Consider the following 10818-nt stretch of genomic DNA (forward strand, 5'->3'; position numbering starts at 1 on the left):
GGGCCGGCATTTGGCTTCACACCCACTGGGGTAGTGGTGGGAAAGGTGCCTGCAGTCCTGCAGCCCTGACCCAGACGGAAGGGAGGTGGCAGCCCTGCCCTCGCGCCTGTGCTATGCTGACATCTAGTCATGTGGTCACAGTGCCGTGGAGAGCCATAGAGGCAACAGGACACCAGGTCCTGGGGATCGAGTTTAATCCCAGCTCCACCAGTACTGGCCACGTGCCCTCAGACCTGTCCCTGATCCCCAAAATGGGGCTTCAGGTCCCCCACATGTAAAATGGGCTGACAGTCACGTCCACCTCCCCGGAGATATGGGGCTTTAGTACAGAGCACGGGTCCGGCCACTACTGGCTGTAAAAGCACTTCCATCCATCTATCTGCCCGACCGATCTCTACCCAGCGCACACACATGGGGTACACAGAACTCCCCCTGCGTTTGGGAAGTGGCTGTGAGCCAGTCCCAGGGGGTGCTGCTGGTGAGTTGGATGGGTGCAGACAAGAGCAGGTGCATGGATGAAGGAAGCCGAGGGCTGTGGCTGGGAAGCCGGGGCGAGCTGCTCTGGAGGCCGAGCTGCGAAGGACCAGGTGAAGTGGGAGCGGTAGTGTGAGGAGGACAGAGCCCTTCAGGAGGGACCCTGCTCTCCGTTACAGTCCTGGGTGTTGATCTCTCAGAGTTGTGAGAATTGATGGGCGTTCTGGAAACCCCAAGAGTTGCCCCTTCAAGCCTCCACAAAGTCAGGGGCAAACAGGGCAGCTCCAGGTGGGTGGGAACTTGCCTGCCTCTGACGGTGAACTCCCCGCTCCACGTCGGCCGCCTGAAACCCTGCCGTTGGGTATCCTTCCGCAGGTGGACCAAAGGCTGGCGCAGAGTTAATCTCTGAATGGCTTCCATCTCTGCACCCAGGATATGTAACTCAACAACGTGGGGCGGGAAGCGGCTGTTTAAAGAGCAGGCTGGGAACTGCGGGGAGGAGGTGGCACGTGGCCAGCCCCGGGGCTGCGGCACATCTCTGAGCCGGGACTCGCCAGGTGTGGGGAGGACTCACAGAACAGGCAGCACTGGGTGTGGCCTCCACACTTCCGGGGACTCCTGGGGTTGGTGGCGGTGCTCAGAGTCCCTGGGCTGAGCCAAGTCAGCTGAGGAGCCTATTGGCCATGGTCCCGAGCCAGCAGGTCTGGGCACCTCTGCTTGCGTCAGGCCTCAGCCTCAGTGCGTCACCAGGTTGCCAGGGCAAGGAGCATCAGCCGTGCGACCTCTGATGGGAATGCCAGGCTCCCCAGACCCGGGACCCACTGTGCATCCCAGCATGCTGTCCGGAGGGCGTACTGCAGACCTGCTCTCAAGCACCTACGTGTTTATTTGCTGTTGCTACCATTCCAACAACAAGCACCGGTTACATCTGCCCAGGGATGTCGTCAGGGACTTCAAGGGTTCACCCCACTTTCCAGAGGAGAAACTGGGAATGAGAGAGGTGGAACATTTGCCTGAGGCCACACTACTTGTCACTGCTGGTTTGAAGAGCCCACAGCCTATTCTGTCCTCCCTCAGATGCTGGGGAGTGACGGTGCCCTGGACATTCCAGAAGGCACCAGCCTTGGAGGGGCACACACTCCAGGCTGGGCTCACCTTGCCCCTGGGAGCCTCAGTGTGTGCATCTGCACAGTGGGTAGAAGCTACACGTGTGCGGCCCGTGGTCATGGGGAGGATGCACTTAGGGGAGAGTGTACCTTCCCAGAGGCGGACTAGAGGGGTCTCGCTGTTGTGGAGTGGGAGACAGCACCTGGGATCCTGCTGCCAGGAAGGGGGTAGAATTCTGTCCTGGCTCTCGGACACCTGCGGCCAATAGAAAGTCCCCTCCCACTGTCTACCCAGCCACCTGCACAGCCCCTGGGGTGCCTGGCTGGGTAAACACAGAGTCTTACTAGGCCTAAAACAGAATGTGGCAGCTCCCCTGGGGACCCCCTGCCAGACAGGAGTCCCTGTGCCCTGTGGCCTTCCATAGAGATCCACACACAGCTCCTGTCTGCCCCGGGCCCAGTCTACATCCCCCCAGCCCACCCATGCTCTGCTCCTGGCATGACTATCCGACCTCAGCCCCTTTTCAGGGTGACCCTGGGGGTCCCCTCTTGCCTGTATGGAGACAAGAGCTTGTGCCCCACCCACCTGCCTCACCATCTCGGGTAAGACCCTGAGCTCTGAGGTCCGGTCCCAGCCTTGTCACCTCCTTGCTGGGTGACACTGGGCAAGGATCTGCCCTCTGAGGGTAAGCCTGCAGTGCAGGCGAGCCCCTCGGCCAGGAATGGCGCTTCCACCCTGGCGCTGCTCCGAGGGTATCCGGGACGTGATGCAGAACGTCACTGCAGTGACCGCCCAGCCACCAACTGGCCCAGACCTCAGGTTTATCCAGAAAGGCAATCCCAGTCTTCGTGCCCAAGGCCTGCTCGGATCAGGAACTCAGGCCTTCGATGGGGTGACCCTTTGTCCTCTTTATCCCCAAATCAGTCCTCAGTGTGGGTCTCCTGCTCCCGAGAGAACCCAGCCTGCCAAGGGCCCATTTCCCAGGGGCAAGGACAAGACTGTGGCCAGGCCAGTGTGCAACCATCTGCCAGCAGCAGGAACCAAAGACCTTGCGTCCACTCCCATGGCCTCGGGACATACCGAATTCCCCCAGGCCCCTTGTGCTGGGCTGTGTCCTGGCCAGAATCATCTTTCACTCTTTAGAAACAGCTCTGAGTCCTCGCTGTTCGATGGAAGGCCATCCCGTCCCCTGGGATGGGAAGATTGTGCCTGGGGACTCCAGGGGAAGAATGGGGAGCTGCGTTCTGGCCTCGTGGTGTTAAGACTCTGGAGAAGTCTGGGAGGAGCTGCCTGAGCGTCAGCTCACTGCAGCTGCCTGGTTTTGTCACTGAGGTCGTCTCCAAGTGAATGAAGTCTCTTCCAGTGCGTTTGCCCATAGCTGCGCTTGACTGTAGCAGCAAAGTTCAGTGGTATGACAGAGACCCGCTGGCCCACAAAGCAGAAAATATTTTGCTCTCTGTCTCTTTATGGAAACAGTTTTCAGACCCTTGGTCTAGAAGCCTCTAGATGGGGAAGGTGCAGGCAGACTGGGTGTACCCACTTCCAAGAAGAGGAGTCCACCCCAAGCCCTTGCAGCCTAGGAGTGGTTGGAGATTGCTGGGAGCAGGGGGCTTGTCAGCAGTGGCTATAGGATTGGAACCTGTCCTTGTCCTCCACCTGGGGATGACTGCCAGACATAGCCAGAGGCTGGGGAAGGTTCCAGATGATTCTGAAGCTGAGCCCCCCTCCCTCCACTTCTCAGGTCATTTTGGGACTTAATTCCACAAACATGACTTGCACAGGTCACCCAGCAACTTTCGCACTCGAGTAGCAACCTGAGCACTCACTGACTGCATACCACGCGGCGCCTGGCATTGGGGAAATGGTAGCAGCTCCTGTACGGCGAGTGAAACCCATGAATAGGCTACCAGGGGCAGAGGGACAAAGACTCTGGTGCAGGAGGGGACTGGAGGAGACTGGAGGAGGTGCCTGATCTGCCTGAGGGCTAACGGAGAGCTCCGGGGTTAGCATGTCTTCGCCTGGGGTTAGCACGTCTTCGCCTTCGAGAGGCATGAGGGGAAGGTCAAAGTTCTTCAGGAAAGGGAGGAAAGAGGGGCCATTGGTCCAGGCCCAGAATGGGCTCAAATCCAAGGGCAAGACGTGAGAGTCTGTGTTCCCCGGGCACCTTACAGAACACACTGTACGATGCATTGCAGGTGCTGTCATCAGCCCGCTATACAGATAGGAAAACTCGTTAAAGTAAACAGCTGTACTACAGCCGTGGACATCTACAGGGGCATGGGTCTTAGTAAGGGGTTGGAACTTTCTCTCCTGGAGGCAGTGGGGGGCCCAAAGGGTTTAAGCAGTGGAGTGACAGGGTGTGGGGTGGGGGGTGTGAGGGAGATGTTCCGGTTTCTGTGAGGAGGAAGGGCCATGGGGAAGGGCAAGAGTGGAGGAGGAGACCCTGGAAGACCCCTCAAGGACCTCAAAGACCAGCGGCACTCGCAGCCTCTGGGAGATTGTGAGACAGGTAGCCTCACCAGTCCTCCTGCTACAGAATCTGTATTTTTGCAGGCTGCAGATGGAATGTGTACACGTGGAGGCGCTGTTTCCAGAGGACTTTGCTGTCTACTAGGCACAGATGCTGGGGAGAGAGGTGGATAGAACTGTTTAATAGAGGGAGAAGTAAGAGGAGATCAAGGGTGGGTGGGTGGAACAAGGGTGGTGGTGAGAGGAGCTGTCAGGAATGATCCCGTGGATCTGGCTTTGCAACTTGAAGAATGTCAGAGCCCATTCACTAAATCAGGAGACAAGGCAGGATAAGACCTCCTTAAGGGGTAGGAGTGTTTCTGATGGGACAGTTTTGAGGGCCACAGAGCCTCCTAGTGGCCATATGGGAAATTACCGCCCTCTAGCTGTTCCTACCCAGGCTGCAGGTGAGCGGTATCCTACCTGGGAACCCTCAAAAAACCTGCCCCAAGGGAACTTTTGAGGTGATGGACATACTCATTCTCTTGATTGTGGTAAGAGGTTCTTGGTATAAATATATGCCCGAGCTTACCAAATTGTATGCTTTCAATATGTCCATTTATTTGCATATCAGTTATATTTCAATGAAGCTATAAAAGTAACAGACATCCCTTTCCCCGGGCCCAGGGCTCACTGTCATGGCATTTGGGGAAACTCAGAGGAACTGGCCCTGGCATGGGGTCTCATTTTCCTGGGAGGAGGTCCAGGCCCCTGCTATAATCTCAGAGCAGATGGCATAAGCTTCATGAAGTGGCAGCTGTGCCCCTGCACCCAGACCAGAGCTTGGCACCGCAGTGGAACCACACTCCTCCTTTGCCGGAGACCGAATCACTGTTTTATGGCAGAGCAACCGCCTTGAGTACTTTCCTCAACTCTCCTGTTTTTCACCTGTGAACTGGGATATCAGTAATAATGGGCTCACTAGATCGAGGGAGAGAAAGACCATAAAGAAATAAATGCATAGAAGCAATGATTAAGGTAGGACAGGTGCTAGAAAGGGAATCAACAGATGACAAGGTTCCCGAGAGGCCCTTTACATGCTGGTCTCTACGGGTCTGCAGGGGACGCTGGAACTAAAAGTGGACAGGAGCTGGCCGTGCAGCCTGGCGGCCATGCAAAGGACCTGCGGCTCAGGCTCAGCTTGTTGGGGCCCCATGGGGCCAGTGAGTGTGACTCGTGGGAGTCTGGAGGTGACTCCCAGCACATTCACATGCTACCTGAGTGCCACGTGGGCTCCGGGTGGATTTTATGTTCAAATTCAGCAAGTGCTTGAGCAACTCAGTGAGGCAAGTACTCTAATCGCAAGTACTATAATTCAGGTACAGAAACTGCAGCATTGACATTAAATAACTTGCTGCAGGTCACACAGCCAGCAGGGGGCCCAGGCCCAGGGGAGTGGGGCCAGGGGTGAGGGGCTGAGGCCACGCTCAGCCTCAGGAGAAGCCACTAAGGCCCCTGGGAAGCTACAGCCGGCTTTGAGAAGGGGGCCTCACGAGTTGGTGTATGTTTTGGAAAGTGTCAGGCTGGATTTTCGGGGGACAGCAGTGGGCACCGTAGGGATCAGTGAGGAGGCGATTGTGGTCATGTCCTGGAAAAGCGTCCAGGGCCAGGGCTGGGGAAGCTGGTGCGGAAGCAGAGAGGTGGGTGGTTCAAGAGCTGATTCCAGGGTAAAGGCCTAAGAGTCGAATCTGGGTTGAGCCTTTGCTGTTCCTCCTGCCCACCCCACTGACCCTGCTTGTACCTTTCCTCCCATGCAGGAAGGATGCCTGTGGCCCTCCGAGAGCACAGTGTCAGGCAACGGAATCCCAGAGGTGAGACCTCCCTCGGCCTCCCCTCCAACAGCCCCACCCCACCCCGGGCTGCTCCCCGAAAGCAGTGTGGGCTGCTAAAGGCTCACCCCTCCGCGCTTCTCTGCAGTGTCCTTGCTGCTGGGATCCTCCTTGCCCGAGATAATCTGCTCCCTGCCCCTGAGGGAGCAGTCCAGCTCTCTGCTTTCTGCACACGGGAGCCCGGACGCTGCCCCTGTTTCGAGGAGGCGGTGCAGCTCTGCAGTGCTGCCCACAGGCCAGGGCCCCCCGCGGGATCAGGCTGTCGGCTCCTGCCCCCGCCAGCCCTGCCGCCCTCTCCCTCTCCCCAGAGAGCCAAGTCCCATGCAGCAGAACTCCAGGCTCAGGGTCGCTTCTGGACGACCGACCTGAGAAGGCCGCCCTCCCTCACTCCCGCTCTGCTTCCTCCAGCCGCAGGTCTACGCCCCGCCTCGGCCCACCGACCGCCTGGCCGTGCCGCCCTTCGCCCAGCGGGACCGCTTCCACCGCTTCCAGCCCACCTACCCGTACCTGCAGCAGGAGATCGACCTGCCCCCCACCATCTCGCTGTCGGACGGGGAGGAGCCCCCACCCTACCAGGGCCCCTGCACCCTCCAGCTTCGGGACCCCGAGCAGCAGCTGGAACTGAACCGGGAGTCGGTGCGCGCACCCCCAAACAGAACCATCTTCGACAGTGACCTGATGGATAGTGCCAGGCTGGGCGGCCCGTGCCCCCCCAGCAGTAACTCGGGCATCAGCGCCACGTGCTACGGCAGCGGCGGACGCATGGAGGGGCCGCCGCCCACCTACAGCGAGGTCATCGGCCACTACCCGGGGTCCTCCTTCCAGCACCAGCAGAGCAGTGGGCCGCCCTCCTTGCTGGAGGGGACCCGGCTCCACCACACACACATCGCGCCCCTAGAGAGTGCAGCCATCTGGAGCAAAGAGAAGGATAAACAGAAAGGACATGCTCTCTAGGGTCCCCAGGGGGCCGGGCTGGGGCTGCGCAGGTGAAAAGGCAGGACACTCCGCGCTTCTTAGAAGAGGAGTGAGAGGAAGGCAGGGGCACAGCAATGCGCCGTGTACCCCTCCCCTCCCACCTCCTTGTGTATAAATATTTACATGTGATGTCTGGTCTGAATGCACAAGCTAAGAGAGCTTGCAAAAAAGAAAAAAGAAAAAAAAAACACGTTTCTTTGTTGAGCTGTGTCTTGAAGGCAAAAGAGAAAAAAGTTTCTACAGTAGTCTTTCTTGTTTCTAGTTGAGCTGCGTGCGTGAATGCTTATTTTCTTTTGTTTATGATAATTTCACTTAACTTTAAAGACATATTTGCACAAAACCTTTGTTTAAAGATCTGCAATATTATATATATAAATATATATAAGATAAGAGAAACTGTATGTGCGAGGGCAGGAGTATTTTTGTATTAGAAGAGGCCTATTAAAAAAAAAGTTGTTTTCTGAACTAGAAGAGGAAAAAAAATGGCAATTTTTGAGTGCCAAGTCAGAAAGTGTGTATTACCTTGTAAAGAAAAAAATTACAAAGCAGGGGTTTAGAGTTATTTATATAAATGTTGAGATTTTGCACTATTTTTTAATATAAATATGTCAGTGCTTGCTTGATGGAAACCTCTCTCGTGTCTGTTGAGACTTTAAGGGAGAAATGTCGGAATTTCAGAGTCGCCTGACGGCAGAGGGTAGCTCCCCGTGGAGTCTGCAAAGAGGCCTTGGCTGGGAGCGGCGGGCTTTTCTGAGGGGCCGCTGTCCCTGCAGAGTGGATGCTGCTTCTGCCTAGTGACAGGTTATCACCACGTTATACATTCCCTACCGAAGGAGACACATTTTTTCCCCCTCTGGCCCAGAACAGCCTTTAAATCACAAGCAAAATAGGAAAGTTAACCATGGAGGCACGGAGTTCCACGTAGTGGTTTTGCCTTTCCCAAAAATGAAAATAAACTGTTACCGAAGGAATTAGTTTTTCCTCTTCTTTTTTCCAACCATGAAGGTCCCCGTGGGGTGGAGCATGGTGCCCCTCACAAGCCGCAGTGGCTGGTGCACGGGCTGCCAGGGACAAGCCAGAGGGCTCGATGTCCTGTCTGTGCAGGGCGCTTTGGTGGTGGTTCAGCCGGCTCAAGGTTCACCGGTGAAGGCAGGTGCGGTAACTGCCGCACTGGACCCTAGGAAGGCCCAGGGTATTCGAAATCTGACCTCATCCTGTCTGTTTCCCTTCACGGATCAATTCTCACTTGAGAGGCCAATAAACAGATAACCCAACATGAAAAGGTGACAAGCCCAGGTTTCTTCCAGGATAGGTGAAAGGGTTAAAGTGAGTAAAGCAGTTGAGTCAACACCAACCCAAGCTGCGGGTGCAGAATTCACCTTTTCTCTTCCCACCTTTCCATCTCCTTACCCCGCAGAAACAACGCTTCACTTCTGGTGTGTCTGTTGATCTGTGTTTTCATTTACATCTCTATTAGGCTCTGCTCTTGTTCTTCAGATTTTCACCAAATAGGTTTGGGGTTGGCGGGACCTGCTGGTGACATGCAGGTGAAGGGGGGAAGGGGCACGCAAGCATAAATAGAGGTGACGAGAGGAGAGCATGAAGGGTGGGGCCTTGGGACCCACTGGGGCCAGTGGCTGGAGCTCGACGTGTTTCCTCCCCATGGGGGTGGGAGGTCCCCCAGCTGGAAGAGCAGACTCCCAGCTGCTACCCCCTCCCTTCCCATGGGAGTGGCTTTCCTTTTTGGGCAGAATGCTGACTAGCAGACTAACATAAAAGAAAGATATAAGAGGCAATAACTATTGTTTGTGAACAACTTTTGTAACTTCCAAAACAAAAACCTGAGCACAGTTTTGAAGTTCTAGCCACCTGAACTGCATGCATGTGAAACATGTGCTTTAAGAAGGTGGCAGCTGACAGACGTGGGCTCTGCGTGCCGCCAGCCTAGTAGAAAGTTCTCGTTCGTTGGCAACAGCAGAACCTGTCTCTCCGTGAAGTTGTCAGCCTAAAATTTGTTTCTCTCTAGAAGAGGATTCTTTGAAAAGGTCCTGCAGAGAAATCAATACAGGTTATCCTGAAAGGTACAAGGACACATTTGTAAAGATTATTGAAACGTATCTTTCCTTTATGTGACGTGTCTCTAGTGCCTTACTGAAGAAGCAGTGACACTCCTGTCGCAGGGTGGGGACATTCCTGGCCAGTGCCTCACTCACCTGGGACTGGTATCCCCTCCCAGGGTCCACCAAGGGCTCCTGCTTTTCAGACACCCCATCGTCCTCGCACGTCCTCACCCTCTCTCCACTGAGGAGGTGCCTAGCTTGGTGAGGTGACCCCTCCTGCTCCTCCAATCTTTTTTGCCAAGGTTTGTGCACAACTCCCATCTAGGCTGAAAACCTAGAAGTGGACCTTGTGTGTGTGCATGGCGTCAGCCCAAAGCCAGGCTGAGGCAGTCCCCATATCCTCTTGAGCCAAAGTGTTTGGGTCTCGTTGCATCATGGTATGGTCTGGATTTGTGGGAATGGCTTTGCATGAGAAAAGGGAGGAGAGTGGTTGCTGCCCTCAGCCGGCTTGAGGACAGAGCCTGTCCCTCTCGTGACAACTCCGTGTTGAAGCCCATTGTCCCCGGCTTCATGCCCAACGGATGGCAGAAGTTCATGGGGTTGGTGACCTATCAAAGGCTGGGCGCATCCCAAGACAGCCAGCAGGTCGTCTCTGGAAACGACCAGAGTTAAGCTCTTCGCTTCTCTGCTGGGGGTGCACCCTTTCCTCTAGATGGTAGTTGTCACATTATCTTTGAAGACTCTTGGACTGCCCCTGAGGAGGCCCTCTTTTCCAGTAGGAAGTTAGATGGGGCTCTCGGAAGTGGCTAGTTGGAGGGGGACCAGCTTGGTTTCAGGGATCTGCCGTTCCATCCTGGTTCAGGGAAGGCCGAGGGTGACTTTCTCTAGCCTCGTCACTGTTTCTCTAGCCTTGTCACTGTCTCCCTGCCTGTCAATCACCACCTTTCCTCTAGAGGAGGAAAATTATCTCCCCTGCAAAGCCCGGTTCTGCACAGACGATTTCGCAAATTGTGCTAAGAACCTTCCGTGTTCTCAAAAAGCCCAGTGTTTTTGCAAAGAATGAAAAGGGACCCCATATGTAGCAAAAATCAGGGCTGGGGGAGAGCCAGGTTCATGCCCTGTCCTCACTGGTCGTCCCTATGAATTGTACGTTTCAGAGAAATTTTTTTTCCTATGTGCAACACGAAGCTTCCAGAACCATGAAATATCCCGATGATAAGGAAAGAAAATGTTGTTGTTGTGTTTTTTTCTGGAAACTGCTTGAAATCTTGCTGTACTATAGAGCTCAGAAGGACACAGCCCGTCCTCCCCTGCCTGCCTGATTCCATGGCTGTTGTGCTGATTCCAATGCTTTCACGTTGGTTCCTGGCGTGGGAACTGCTCTCCTTTGCAGCTCCATTTCCCAAGCTCTGTTCAAGTTAAACTTATGTAAGCACTCTGTGGCACGCGGGGCGCGCACCCACGCCCCGCTGCATAAGACTCTGTATTTGGATGCCAATCCACAGGCCTGAAGAAACTGCTTGTTGTGTATCAGTAATCATTAGTGGCAATGATGACATTCTGAAAAGCTGCAATACTTATACAATAAATTTTACAATTCTTTGGAATGAGGCTTTTTCACTTCTTTGGCCAAATGTAGCTCTTCTCACTCCCCACCCGTTTCTACAACAACCCCGGATGCATTCAATGCAGGGGGAGAGATCCCTCGGAGCTGCTGTGTAACCTTGAACAATTCATTCAACCTTTCTGTTTTATTAGTTCCGGCAGCATTCAGGGAGCCCCGTGAAAACACTAGCTCAGGCAGGTTCTGGTAAAGGGGGTGGTCATTGTTAAATGATTTTGCAAAACACTGCATATTTTTCCTC

General features: G+C 54.8%; 1 protein-coding gene across 3 annotated transcripts in view; it reads left to right on the forward strand.

Annotated features, from left to right (window-relative positions):
- LOC105470598 (prostate transmembrane protein, androgen induced 1) overlaps positions 1-10560 on the forward strand; it is a 62294-nt gene extending 51734 nt beyond the window's left edge. For all 3 annotated transcript variants that reach the window (XM_011722750.2, XM_011722749.2, XM_011722751.3), the window contains exons 3-4: positions 5847-5900; positions 6327-10560. In XM_011722750.2, coding sequence (XP_011721052.2) covers positions 5847-5900; positions 6327-6872 — 600 coding nt within the window. In that variant the 3' untranslated portion in view covers positions 6873-10560. The remainder of the gene's footprint in view (positions 1-5846; positions 5901-6326) is intronic.
- The last annotated feature ends 258 nt before the right edge of the window (positions 10561-10818 follow it).

The sequence above is a fragment of the Macaca nemestrina genome, chromosome 15 (assembly GCF_043159975.1).
Source record: "Macaca nemestrina isolate mMacNem1 chromosome 15, mMacNem.hap1, whole genome shotgun sequence".
NCBI classification, from domain to species: Eukaryota; Metazoa; Chordata; class Mammalia; order Primates; family Cercopithecidae; genus Macaca; species Macaca nemestrina.